Source organism: Pteropus vampyrus, unplaced genomic scaffold (genome assembly GCF_000151845.1).
Source record: "Pteropus vampyrus isolate Shadow unplaced genomic scaffold, Pvam_2.0 Scaffold151, whole genome shotgun sequence".
In the NCBI taxonomy this organism is placed as follows: Eukaryota; Metazoa; Chordata; class Mammalia; order Chiroptera; family Pteropodidae; genus Pteropus; species Pteropus vampyrus.
The window spans coordinates 3,721,998-3,737,358 of record NW_011888932.1 but is presented as its reverse complement, the minus strand read 5'-3'; the positions used below and the strand labels follow the sequence as shown (position 1 = coordinate 3,737,358).

The following is a 15,361-nucleotide window of genomic DNA, read 5'->3' as shown; positions in this document are numbered from 1 at the left end:
TTAAAAAAAATAATAATAAGTGATGTGTTGAGAAAACTGGACAGATAGATGCAAAAAAAAATGAAACTGGACCAGTTTCTTATACCATATACAAGAATAAATTCAAAATGGATTAAACAGTTAAATGTAAGACCCAAAACCATAAAACTCTTAGAAGAAAACACAGGCAGTAAACTCTGACTGCTTTCAGTAATATTTTCTTCTGATATATGTCTTTGGGCAGAGGAAACAAAAGAAAAAATAAACAAAGGGTATTATATCAAACTAAAAAGGTTTTGCACAGCAAAGAAAACTATCATCAAAACAAAAAGACAACCTACAGAATGGGAGAACATATTCACTAATAATATATTTGATAAAGGGCTGATATCCAAAATTTATAAAGAACTCATACAACTCAACATCAAAAAAACAAATAATCCAATTAAAAAATGGGCAGAGGGTCTGTTTTCCAAAGAGGATCTACAGATGGCCAAGAAATATATGAAAAGATGCTCAACATCAGTAATTATCGAAAAAATGCAAGTTAAAACCATAATGAGATATTTCCTCACACCTGTCAGAATGGCTTTCATCAATAAATCAACAAACAACAAGTGTTGGCGAAGATTTGGAGAAAAGAGAACCCTTGTGCACTGTTGGTGGGATTGCAAATTGGCACAGCCAGTATGGATAACAGTTTGGAGGTTCCTCAAAAACTAGAAATAGAACTACCTATGACCCAGCAATTCCACTTCTGGGTATTTATTTGAAGAAATCCAAAACACTCATTCAAAAAGATATGTGCACTCCTATTTTCACTGCAGTGCTATTCACAATAGCTAAGATTTGGAAGCAGCCTAGGTGCCCATCAATAGATGATGACGGGCTAAAGGAAAAGTAGTCCATATATACAACAAAATATTACTCAGCTATAAAAAAATGAAATCTTATTGTTGCATCAACATGGATTGGCCTAGAGAGTATTATGCTAAGTGAATAAGTCAAAGACAAATACCATATGATCTCACCTATATGTATAATCAACAGAACAAAATAAATGAACAACAAAAAAAATAGAAACAGACTCACAGATACAGAGAACAAGCTGGTGATTGCCAGATGAATGAGGGGTTGGGGAACTGGGTGAAAAAGGTGAAGGGACTAAGGAGTACAAATTGGTAATTACGTAACAGTCACAGGGATATGAAGTACAGCATAGGGAATATAGTCAATAATAATATAATAACTAACTATAGATCGTGCCAGGGGGGTACTAGACTAATCAGGGGGATCATTTTGTACATTATATAAATGTCTAACCACTATGCTGTATACCTGAAACTAATATAAATAATATTAAATGTCAACTGTAATTAAAAAATAAAAATAAATCAATTTTTTAAAAGAAACTGAATATTTTTGAGGATTTCAAGACTCTTTCCTACTATAATCTTAACTTCAGAGTAAGTAGCATAGGTTAATTTTGCCTGGTTTTGGCTGCCTACAAATGAAATCATTCTACATGTACCCGTTTGGATCTGGTCTCATTTACTCTACATTATGTTTGTGAGATTCATTCAGATTTTTGCATGTGATTATAGATCATTCAATCTTCTTGATGTCACATAAAAATTCCACAATTTACATATCCATTGTACTGTTTATGAGTATTTAGATTCTTTCCAGGTTCGAGCTCTTATAAATAGTGCTGCTAAGAATTTCATGAAATTTTTAAGCAATATTTTTCACATAATAATTTCTTTCAACTCAGAGTCACAAATCCTTGAAGGTGGCAAAGTTCTAGCTAATGATACATTTATATAAGCAAAGTCCGCCAACATTTTGGGAATTACCTTTCTATCTTATAGTTACAAAACAAATTTAGCTTGAGTCTGTGAGGAAGAAACTTTCCTTTACCCTTCAACATTCTTTCAGTTAGTCTAATAATTAAATCTACATGAGATAGCTTAATAGAGAAAATAACCAAACTTAATTACATATGTACATATGGGAACCCCTCATGCATGAAAGAGTCAGACATTTGCATAGCTGAGAGATTCAGAGACAGAAAGGAAAAAAATGAGGTATATATGACATTCTGAGCTAATGATGGCATAAGGTGCCTTGGGGCTTCAGAAGGGAGGAAAGGTCAATCACAGGATGATAAGTAGAGCAGATATTCAGTAACTGATGTTTGTCTTCCTCTCTAGATAGGTTATAAAAAGTCATCTTTGATAATAACTCTTATTATGGGCAAGGCCCCAAATTTAAACTTTTTAAGGGAGAGGTAAACGTTTCTTGTGAGTCTGCAGGGTCTCCATTGCCTTCGGCTCAAAATAACTCACACACCAAAGTGGCACATCTTTGGAAAGCCTGTGCTGAACTTCTTCAAGTCTCAACCCACATATAGCAGCATCCCCTCCCACAAATATTTCTGAGGAATTTGGGATGCCTTATATTTCCTCCACTCACCTTTTTGTCCATTGTACTCTGAATTATCTTTATCCTGTGACTCACACCACAGCTCTCCTCCTTTCCCTTAGCCTACATTAACTTCAACATGCAATCTCCTTTTCTTCATCTCCCCTCCCCCTCCCTCCCATCTCCCTGGATATACCAGAACTCCAAGTCATAAACACTGGATTAAAGGCATGAATGATAATCTGGACAAGGGAGGAAGAGGAAGTGGGGAAGCTGGGAGGATTTCACCCCTACTCAGCAAACAACTGAAATGTTATTAGATATCCCTGTTTTCGAGTCCTTGGGCTGTCATCCTCAAAGGAATGTTTCATTGGCACTGTTTAGCCTCAGGCCTCAGCCCTTCCAGGCAGGATTTCTCTCTCTCCTTGCCCTGGACTCCTCTTCCTCTGATGTATCCCTCTACCCCAACCACACACACCCCTTCCTCATTCTGAAGCAAAGCCAAAATTCTCTTGCTTTATTATGCAAAACATTTTAAACCCCTTCCCCTGTCCTGGGGCCCAGCTCTTACTGTTCAAATGGCTCCTCTGAGTTTAAATAAACAAAAAAAACCATTCTCCTCAGAAGAATTGTGCTGCCAACCATTAAATTAGCAACTCCCCCCTTGCTTGTTAAATAAATTAAATAAATGTAGTCCAAGGGCTAATCCTCAGAAATCACTTTCCTTTTATTGTTAGTTTAAATTTAACCAAGTATGAGCCCTGACAGTAAGTATGCCTAAATTACATTAAAGTCATTTCTCAGAATTGCCACAAGGAGGTGGTAACACCCAAGCATCTGCATGTTTCTGGACTATCTCCTTCCCTCACCTACCTCGCTATTTCACCCCTTCTGCTAAAACAAATGTTAACATCCTCAATCTTCACGCCTCAGGGACAGACAAACCAAGTGGAACTGCTGGGGATGTGGCACACCAAATACAACACTATGAGGACATAGTTTGGGTTATTTTGGTTTTACACAGCTTCTTTGCCAACTTCATTGAAAACATGTTTTCATGAGAACTCATCTTATTCCACCTACTGCCAGCTAAATTTATCTCCACAGAGTTTAACAACATGGAATGATTAATTAGGGACCAAGCCATTTCCTGAGTACTTTGGACATAACTGATTCTGTGTCTGTGATTCACCCTCAGTCTGTCCCTGAACAAAATGCATTTGTTTATGTTTTCTGTGCTTTGTTGGTCTCTTTTTTCCTTCTTTCAAAGACAAACAGTTAATTTGGAAAAGCAAAGTGGTTTTTCCCTCTTTTTAATTACAACACAATTAAATGAATCCCATTAAAAGCTAAGTCATATCACTACTCCTGCTCAAATCCCTCTAATGCCTTTGTATCGCTAAAAGTCAAAGTCATTACAATAAGGCCCATAGTATCTGTCTAGCTCCTGTACACACTACCTCCCTCCACTTTCCCTGAGTGCTCCTTGTCAGCCATCAGGCATGTTTCAGCTTAGGATCTTCCCACCTGCTCACTCCTCTTCTTGGAACCTCTACTCCCCACTGCCACCCCCATAACTTCATGAGTCATTCTTCACTTCCTTCAAACGTCATCTTTAAGTAAGCCTCTCCTAGCCACTGTATCTTAAGTGGAAACCACTATCACTTGCCCACACCCGCACCCACACTCACATACATTATCTCTATCCCTTCGTTTTTTGTTTTGTTTTGTTTTGTCTTGCCTTACCATTTCCACTAATGTACCATACATTTTACTTATTTATGTAGCTTATTCTTTGCTTCTCTACAAAAAAATAAGCTGTATTAGGGCAGGGTTTTTTGTCTATTTCATTCACTGCTGTATCACCAGGTTCTAGAATATCTGGCACATAGTAAGTGCTCAACAAAACTTTATTGAAAAAATGAATAAACAAAAAAAATCAGAATTGCACCCTAAAAGTCAGTCCCGTCATCATGCTTTTTCCTTCTCATTATTCAAATCTCTGCTCAATAATCATCTCTATCTATCCTATTTAAGTAGCCTTTTCTGTAAGTCATTCCCTATGCCTTTATCCTGATTTATTTCCTCATGGCATTCTCCACGGTCAAATTTTATTACTCACTTTCTTTTTTACTTTAAAAAATTATTTGTCTTGCCCATTTGAAGGTAAGCTCCCTAAGAACAAAGAATGTGTCCTGTTCATTGCCATGTCTCTTCAGCTTAGAATGGTTTTTTAATAAAAAATCAATTGATCTGTTTCTGAATCCTTAATGCTAGTCCATTGATCTATATGAATGTCCTTTCTCTAATATCACATTGTCTAAACTAATGTACAATCTTATAGTAAGTCTAGAAATAAGGTAGTATATTAATTTCTTCCAAAAATCTTTCTGGGATTTTGATTGGGATTGTACTGAATCTATAGATCAGTTTGGGGAGAACTGACTTCTTAACAATATTTAATTCAGTTCAGGGATGTATATCTGAATATCCCATAAGCAATGATGACCATGCCTTATTCCCTGGCAGCACTCTGAGAAGGTGGCAAAACCAGAAAGGGAAAGAAGCCTTACAGTTTAAAGCCTCATCAGATACGTTTGTACCAATGGTGGCCTCAAAGGTGCAGAAACCAGTGGTCCTAAAGAGATCATGTAATCGGAGGCCATGAGTATCTCAGCAGTGACTCATGATGGGCAAGGATCAATGATAAGGGAGGCAAAAACTCACTCATTGGTTTAAGGTCTGAGTTCTCTCAGACCTTAGGTCTCAACTCCGAGAAAAGTGGAGTTGAATTTCCCATCAGTCCAATGAGGTAGGAGGCACAGAGTAGAAGTTGATATAAGAAAAATAAGTAAATAGGATCATTGGTCTTGGTTCTCCAAAGAACCAATAGGATATAGATGAGATTAGAGATAAGGATAGAGATAGAAATTAAGATAGAGATATGAAAAGAGATTTATTGTAAGGATTTGGCTCATGTGAATATTGAAGCTGAGAAGTTCCAAAACTTGGCAGTTAGCAAACTGGAAATGCAGAAGAGCCAAAAGTCGGAGAACCAGGAGGGCTGATGGTGTAAGTTCCAGTCCAAGTGAAATTATGAAGGCAGGAGAAGTCCAATATCCCAGCTTAGGGGGAAAGAGAGAGGAGAGAGAGAGAATTTTCCCTTACCCACCCCTTTATGTTCTATTCAGTCCACTGACAAACTGCATGAGGGCACCCACGCTGGGGAGGACAAACTACTTTACTCAGTCTATTGATGTGAATGTTAATCATATACAGAACCACCCTGACAGACACACCCAGAATAATGTTTAACCAAATATACTGGTATCCCATGGCCAGTAAGTCAGGTTGACACATCACATGAGATCGTTGTTGTACTGAAATTTCTGGACTATGATTCATTCTTGTGACACTATAATCACTTTTCTGACTGTTCAGAAAGACATACATTCACAGGCTAATCTTAATAGAAAAGTAGAGAGGGGGAAAAAAAGAAATTGTAAAAGAAGCTTTTCACAATTTATCAAGAATGAACCCAAACATTCCATTTTTAAAAGTGCTGAATGAAGGTAAAGGAACATGCATTTTAAAATATTAAGATAGCACAACAAAGCACATAAATATTCTGGTCCATCTGTGAGTTAATGTTAATTCAGTTATCAGCTCACTCTTTATTTTCATGTTGGTTAGAGGTGTGTCACACCCAAGCAAGCTGCAAAGGAAGAACTTGAGAATTTCTCATTGTGTTGAAAGAGGCAAATTTGAAAATCAGTTAAAGACATCTTTAATAAGACACCACAGAGTCCTAAATTGCCAGGGACTAAAAAGCAGAGATAAAAATATAGATCACAATCTAATCTCTTTAAACAAAATAAACCTATTCTTCACCAAAGTTATTTAATCTTTCTATACTAACCCTTCCCTAAGTAACTCATATCAATTTAATTGCCATTTCCTATTCAGTTCCTACTATGTGCTAGCTGTATTTGACCTGATTAAAATATTTCTCTCTCCAAAAAAAGAAATCCAAACCAAAGTCAATTTCATCTGACAAAACATGTAAAATGAAACACTTCTATTGCTAATGCTGCCCAGAAATACATGAGATTCAACAGTTCTCTAAAAGCTTTTGAGCACCTGGATAATCACTTGAGTCCTTTCAAAAACAATGGATTTTATAATCTGACTGATTTGGTTTAGAATAAAAGCCTATGAGAACTGACTGTTGTGAGCAGTTTCTAATCTGCATGAGAATAATTTCAGAGAACTATTTAGAAAAAGAGAAAACAAAAATTTCCTGACATTGCCTGAATTAGTCAAGTTAACAGTCGCCAAAATTTAGGTACCAGTGGCTACTGCCTCACTCATCCATAACAGCCACTTTACTTACTCTCCAACTCAACCCTCTCATCAGCGACCATAACCTGGCCAGAGTCCCAACTAGCATATGCGGACCAAAAAAAAAAGGCCACATACTAAACCCGACAGGCTCAGGGAAGGCCAGCCCCACAAACTCAGAGACCAAAAGTAACCACAAAGGATGATGTGAACATAAAAATCCCTAACTAAAAGCAGGTCATGGCCACTAGTCACATCCTGGGCCTGTAGCTTTCTTGAGGAAGGTCAGTCTTTACCTTAGGTAAGCCTGTTTATTGTCTCTTTGCATGCAAGATAACCTACCCTTGGAATGTCAGAGTAATCTATATTTTCCAGACCCCTCAGGGCACAGCCCACCACACCAGAGCAAGAGACCACAGAAGCCCTCATGGTTACCTTGTCTCCCACACACCAACTCTATGTGTTGTAAATATTAGTTATTAACTCTCCTGTACCCACCAATGTAAAAGAAATGTGTGTCCCGTTTTACTTTTTATCCAATTCCAGAGATTTCCTTGCTTTGCTTTCTCCTGTCCCCTTAATCTACCACCAATGAACCCTCCTTATGTTTCCTCCTTTGATTCTAATGTATAAAATAAGCTGCAAAACTGCCATTCTCTGGAGCATTTTCTTAATCCACTGAGATTTTGCTTCCTGGCAATTGTCGTCAGTTTGGCTCAAATAAACTCATTAAAATTCTCTACAGGTTTGGACGATTCTTACATCGACACACATAACTTCACTTCCTAGATTGAGCTGTTTCACTTACACTTTTTTATTTCTCAAACTATAAAATGCCAAAGCTGGTTGGCATATTTTTTAATGAAAAAACAAAGGAAAAATCAGTGCAGACTATTCTACCAAACTTAAAAACATATGAAGGCATACATTTTAAAAAATGTGGTACCAGTTCAGGAATCTATAAATTTTTTTAAAATCCCAAAATAAACTAGGTGGATATAAATTTTTACTACGTGTTAAAGGTAGTCTTTGAAATTATACAAATTATTTAACTAATTTACTAACTTGTTAAGATGCCAGGCTAAAGATATCAGGAAAAGTACTCTTGCCTGATATCATATACCAAGGTAAATTCTCGATGAATTAAAGATAAATGTATTTTTAATGAACCTATAAATGCTCTAGGAGAATGCATTTTTCCTCTCTTGGAAGAGGGAAGATCTTTCTAAGAATATATGCAAATTCAGATTGGGGAGGCAGGATTAACATATTGGGCTGCAGAAAACTTAGAAAATTCTGTAGGTAGAAATATTACATAAAGTTAAAAATCACAGGACTACCTTGAGCTAGTCTATTTTCTGATAAAAAAAATAGATATTTACAAAATACAAGAAACAAAGCTTAGGATATTAGTATGTGAAAAACTTTCAAATCAATAAAAAAGACAAATGCCCTAAAAGAAACGCAGACAATTCACGAGGGAAAAAAAAAGTATGACAAAAAATTCAGTATTATCAGTTTTTAAATATATGTTCAATTTAAAATAACAATGAGGGTTTTTTTTTCTGAATTAGCAATTATTTTCAATATGAAAACACATATTTTGGTAGGGAAAGAGCATTCTCAAGAACTACTGAGCAAGAAAATGATTTGGCAACATGAAAAATGTGTATACTCTTCAATCTATCTTTGCTCTTCCAGAAAAGCATGTTAAAGAATTAAGGATGTTCACAAATATTGCCACTTCCCTCAGTAATCCACACAGCTGTCTCACTTCTTTTGGAACTCAAATGGCTTCTTTACATGGCCACCCTATGTAAAGTCGCAAGGCCTAATATACTATTTATCCCCCTTCCCTACTATATTTCCCCCCATGCCACCTATCATATTGTGTATTTTCTTTTACTTCATTTGTCAATTATAGTTAACATAAATTATTTTATCTCGTTTTTATTTTTCTTCTCTCCCTGAAATATAAGTTCTATACGGCAAGTGATTTTGTCTGTTTTGATCACTGTAATGGCCAGGGACAATCTTAGATTTTGTTGGGCCTGACACACAATTCTGGAGTCTTCCTTTAAAAAAAGTGTTTTAAAATAAATTTAAAATTTTCAAATTTAAAAAATCTGAGAAATAAGATATTACAAAATCTAGAAAAATGACAATGCAGGTAAATTAAAACCTTCTCACAATCTGAATTATTTTGATATTGGCTGGATTCCTGAAAATATTGTCCCACAAAGCCTAGAATAATGGATATACTTTTGAACTTCAGACAGAGTTCCTTCTTTAATTCATTATGTTTTGCAGATTTATTGATATATAAACCAACATACCATAAAATTCACATTTAAAGCATACAATAGTTTTTATACAGTCCCAGAGTTCCACAGACATCACCACAATCAATTTAGAACAATTTCATCACTCATAAGTTTGTACCACACTTATCAGGTGATTAGGTATTTCGATTGTTTCTACTTTTCTTTTTGTTGTTTGAATTTTTTTTGTGGGTTTTTTGAGATGAAGTTCACATACTACACAATTCACCCTTTTAAGTGTACAGTCCAATCAATGCCTTTTTATATATTTAAAGAGCTGTGCAACCATCACCACTAATTCCAGAAACCCTGTACCCATTAGCGGTCATTCCTTACTTCCTTTTCCCTCAACCCCTAGAAACCACATACATACACTCTTTCTATGGATTTGTTTATTCTAGACATTTCAGATAAATGATATTATACAATATATGGGGTTTTTTTTTTCACTTAATACAATATTTTCAAAGTTCATCCTATTGTAACATCCTATTGTAACATGTATTAGTACTTCATCTCTTTCATTCATCAGTTGATGGACTTTGAATTGTTTCTACTTTTTGGCCATTATGAATAATGCTGCTATGAACATTCATTTACAAGTTTTTGTGTGATATATGTTTTCATTTTTCTTGGGTATATGCCTAGGAATGAAATTTGTGGGTCAATGTGGTAACTCAGTGTTCAGCATTTTTGAAGAACTACCATTTTATATCCCCGCCAGCAATTTATGAGGGTCCAAATGATCCCATATCCTTGGCAACATTTGTTATTGTCTGTCTTTTCTATTCTAGTCACCCCCAAGAGCATAAGGAATGTTATCAATTTAATAAAACATTTCAGCTACTCTCTAGAATAGTCTTCATTGAGAAGACACCTCAGAGATAAAGATTTCTTGAGACAGTAAGAAAAATGTGTGGGTTCACAAGTGAAGGAAAAGAAACAACTACGATAAGTAGGACCAGCTGAAAACTCAACCTGAGGAAGGTATATGACAGGGTTACCCCGTTACAAGAAATTATGATCTTCTATAAACTGCTGGAATGCTTTTTCCACTTTGCTTTGGAGCACTACCATTTTCTGAGAAAGTCATCGGGTTCCGAGTCATGTCCTTGGAAAAATGCAGCTGCAGCACCATGTGGTAATTGCACGATGTAGGTACTAGTGAGTTTCAGATGTGGGGAAGATGAGCCCAAGTCATTCATTCTTTCTGGGAAGAAGTTTGATCAGATTGCTTTCTTCTTCTCACCACATGATATCAGCTCTACTAAGAAAACTGATTTGTAGGAGTAGAAAGGTGGGTGATTTTGGAATATGAGGAACCTCAGGAGGTGGGGCAGGCAAGGAGAGCCCCTGAGTCAGGAGAGGAAGCCAGCAAATCTCACAGGAGTGTACCTGGACCCCAAGACCATTAGGGGATGGAAACGGCTGCAAAAACTGAAGTAAGAAAGACCATGTTCTTTGGGAAAGAGGTGGAAATTTACTCTCCCTCCTCCACTGTTCACCCTACCCTGTTTCCAAGACCCAAATCTCAGGCAGGCACCTTGACTACTATAGGTCGGCAACATTCGGGTTTACTGCTCCTCAAAGGCTTGGCCTGGGAACTTAATCACCAATGCATAATATTGTTTCTGTGAGAAAAGTGTTTCAAAGTCTACCTGTAAGCCAGTTGTTTGGAAAGTGATAGAAAATTCTTTCATAGGATTACTTACTTGTAGGCAATTCTTTATGTGTAATCTCAGTTTCAGAATGTAGTCAATGTGCTTTGAATCTCCAAAATATAGTTTACGGTGCATAGAAAAAAAATTAAACTTTTATAAGAAAAAAAAAATGCCCAACACTTGTCACCAAGATGAAACTTTTATATTGTACATTCATATATATAGCAATACTCCCTACTGACATGTATCATTTAAATGAAATGTAGTCACTTCCAAACAATTGTCTGTTTTCAGATACATAGCAAATCCAATAATCTACTATTTCAACAAACCATTCCATTATTAGGGAATAGACACCAATATTCTATATGCAAGTACTTTATATCAATCATTTTGGAAATACGATCAAGAGGCAATGTTTTAAGACTACACATTAAGGCTACTTTGGTTATTTGAAATGTATATAAGCAACAAAGATATTTTTGCAAAAGATAATATAAATTAAACACTATTTCCATCTTAAGAAAAGAAAAACTATTACAAGCCATCTAGACTTTCAACATAGAATCTTAAAACTTATTGCTAGTGTTCCATTGCAGGACAGAATATTGCTCGAAACTGCCCATTTCAGAAACTGCCCATATCTTTTAAGTAAGGCTATATCAGAATAAAGACTTCTAAAATTAAACTTTTCTTTTATGTTAAAAGTGAAATTTATCATAATACAATAATTGCAAATGTTATTTAAAATTCTGGTTAAAATTATAAAGTGTCTATAATTTTTCTAATATAAATATTGGAAAAAACAACTTTAATAATTCTATATGTACACAGAACATTGAAAACAAAAAATCATGCACAAGGTCAAAATATTACTTTGCATATTGTCCTTTTAAGGATCACTTTTATCTTCTTCTGGTCCCAGCATCATTCCAGGGGGTGTGCTAATTATGAAGATTACAAACTTCAAGGGTTCTGTGTTTTGAATGTATGTCAGTTCACACATTAACAATGCTGTAAAATCACTGCTTATACTCTGATTAAGTGGTTCTATTTCCCATATCTCGCTTTCTTAATAGGTCTTGGACATAAAGCTAAGCTAGAAAAACTGTGATTACAGGATCCAGCATGACACGTACTCCTAATGATTCATTTAAAAGTGGCATAAAGTTCTATAGGTATGTGTATGTGTATAAAGTCCTACAGGAAAGACAGTAAGTACATCAACACGTAAGTGAAATGAAGCAGCTCCCCGTCTGCTTGCTTACTTGGTTCCATGTCTCTATAGAAAGGAGACACCAGAGTCAGGAAGAAGGGCAAATCAGAACTGCTGGGACTGTGTGTACTGGTGGAGCGGGGAAAGGTGGGGCAGTATAGGGAAGGAGCAGATGGAAGTAACAGATTATAAAGGAAAATTAAACAAAATTACCTATTCTTCCCCATCCTGCTACAGCAGGGATTGTTTCCAGCCTGGCCTTCCTCTCCTGCATCCCAGTGGGGCTCTGGGGTTATTCTGTTCACCCAGCACTGTGAAAACGGTCATTGCCCTTCAGACAGTGTGGAGGCATAGCTGCTCTCTACTGAGACGACCTATACATTACAGGTTTGGACATTTCACAAATAACAAAGAGAGTCTGAACTAGGCCTCGACATGAGGGCAGGTGAAACGAGTTTTACAAATGAGCAACTAACACTCAGAGAGGTTAAATGGTTCAGCCAAGGGGAGGAAAAGGAACCTATATGTAATGCTTATTCTTTTATGACAGAGCTTCTCATGTGATTCACTTGGGATCTCATCAAAGTGGGTCTGAGGTGGGGGTCTCAGATTCTGCATTTATAAGCTCCTAGGAGATGATGATGTTCTTGGTCTATGAGACCACACTTTGAGAAGCAAGGGTCTACCGCACAAAGAGGGAGTCACCTCTGTGTCTCTTGGACACAAGTGTATCTTGTGAGTCCTGAGCATAACTAAGACCTGCTCCTACCCAGGCATATCCCCAGGCAAAAGGTGTAGATGCACTGCATACATGAACAGCCATAGTTTCAGAGAGCACCATGACTATATGAACAGCCAAAAAAACATAATTCAACTTGAGTAAATGGAGTGTTCTATTTGTTAGGAATAAAATTAATCTCTTTCTCATATAGTCCTCCTTTAAGTGAACATGATATAAAGGTATAAAAAAAACCCAGCATATTGAACTTCATAGTAAAAGGCCACATGTGCACACACATACATATAGTATGAATTTTAAGAAATTAAATGCATTTCATCAGAAAATGCTACCACTGTTCCCAGCTAAAATCATCTCCTCTTCCAAATACAAGGAAAAAACCTTGAATTGTAAGGAAAATGACTGCATTGCCTGCCAGCACAAGGCCACAGGCTCCCCATTTGATCTGAAACACAAGCAAAAAGGATTAAATCCTTACTTTCTTCATATTGTACTCTTTGCAAATCTGATATTTTCTGCATTAGAAATATCCAATGAAAATTACATAAAACTGCTAAAAGGCTTAATGTAACAGGTGGGAGATAGTGAACTAACTATTCAATAATTAGTCTAATTACTTCGTGATGCTTGTTAATTAAGTCTAGAATCATCCTTAACATTTTTCGCATTAGACATATCTTTCTTCTGTTTTCAGTAGACGATGATTGCCTTAAGTAAAATACAAACGGCAGATTATAAAGGGTCCGGTTATGACATTGGGTACTGAAAATTTTGTACACATTGCCTTCTTTCATGAAAATAGTAATTGGAGAGGTATGGATTGGTTTGTTTCTTTTCTAGACAAAAAAAAAAAAAAAAGACTTTAAAAAATAATCTGCATGCAAATGAAAACTGCTTTCCAGCGTGGCAGACGATTCTTTCTACAGAGGCACAATTGGGGATGAGGGTACCCTCTAGTGGGCATTTTTTGTTTTAATTTAACCAATAGAAAAATATCAAAAAAAGTTGTCATAAAATGTGATGCAGTATTAAAAGGTAAAAATAGAAATCTTTAGAGCAGAACTTTAGAGGTACTTAGTCTGAAGCATAAGAAGAATAAGGTCATGACAATCTTGCATTTGAAAACCATCAATGCTTTTTCGTTATCTAGACTGAGTTCATCCTGGCCCGGCATTCAGGATCCTTCTCAATAGGCTTCATGAACCTTTCTAACCTCAATCGCATCCACTTCTTTTTTGCTCCATCATATGGGACTGCTGCTCTTTATTCCACACATTGCACTTCCACACTTGGGTTCCATTCCATTTAATAGCCTTCTCTACTTTAATCAAAACCCTATTTATCAAAAGTGACATCAAATGCCAGTTGGAATTTCTCTTGGTGTTTCAAAGGCAGTCTGATCATGTTTTAATTATCACACATAGTACCTTTATTGTATACTTACCCATTGGGCTAGTTTCTGTGCTCTTGGAGAACAGAGACAGCATCTTTCTCTTATTTCTGGCATCTTACAAATAACAGATGTTCTAAAGATACTTACTGAATGAGTATGTAAGATTTGTGCATATCTGATATTCAATGCCCTAAGTAAATGTTTCATTAAATTAAAACAGTATGTAATTGGGAGGAACAAAAAAATAGTATGAAAGACAGTGAACATCAAAGAATGGAATAAATTATACCCACAATGTGTTTGAAGACAAAAAGAAATTTTTGCATTGGATAGAAGATGTCATCTTATTCACTGTATCTTTTTGTAGCTATATAGTTGCCTCGCAGCATATGCCTATTGTGAGATATATATTTGGTCTTCCTGCCCTTTCTGGCACAGAACTCCTAAAACACTTGGAATTTCCTAAGTGATAAAAATGATAAAAGCGACTCTTGTTAAGTTAATGAGCTGACTTTTGGAAAGCACCTAAGAATGGGGGCCGATTGCCAGAGAAGTCAACCATGTGATTAAAGGGTTAGAACTTTCAGTTGCAACTCCCTGATATTTGGGGAAGGGAGAGGGGTTGAAGATTGAATTAATCACCAGTGGACAACGATTTGATCGATCATGCCTACGTAATGGAGCCTCCCTAAAAACCCAAAAAGACGGGATTTGGAGAGCTTCTGGGTTGGCAGTTTGGTGATCTGGAGAGAGAGGTGCACTTGGAGAGGATTTGGAAGCTCCACACCCTTACCCTATACCTTGCCTTATATGTATCTCTTCCATCTGGCTGTTCCTGAGTTATATTCTTTTATAATAAACTGGTAATCTAGTGAGTAAACCAGTTTCCTGAGTTCTATGAACAAATCAACCAGACCCAGGAAGGGGTCCTGGGAAGTTCTGATCCATAGCTAGTCAGTTAGACACACAGGCAACAACCGGGACTTTTGATTGGCATTTGAAATGGAGGGCAGTCCTGTGGGAATGAACCTTTAACTTGAGGGATCTGATGCTATCCCTGGGTAGATAATGTCAGAATTGAACTGAATAGTAGGACAACCAGCTGGTGTTGGAGATTGCTCATTGGTGGTGTGGGGGAAAACGCCCCCACACACATTGGAATTGGGTGATAAGGTCCTATTTAGATATTCATTTTGGAACTAGCAAAGTATTGCTATTGTAGTTTCTTTGGATCATCCTATGATAAGAGGCAAGAATTTAAGAATAATTGAAAAAAAATAGCTTAAA

At 36.5% G+C, this 15,361-nt stretch overlaps 1 protein-coding gene across 1 annotated transcript in view; it reads right to left on the bottom strand.

The window, feature by feature from the left end:
- Positions 1–10,906: 10,906 nt before the first annotated feature.
- LEPROT overlaps positions 10,907–15,361 on the bottom strand; it is a 14,066-nt gene continuing 9,611 nt past the window's right edge. The window contains exon 4 of the mRNA XM_011369581.2: positions 10,907–13,126. Within this exon, the coding sequence (XP_011367883.1) occupies positions 13,010–13,126 (117 nt within the window). The 3' untranslated portion in view covers positions 10,907–13,009. The remainder of the gene's footprint in view (positions 13,127–15,361) is intronic.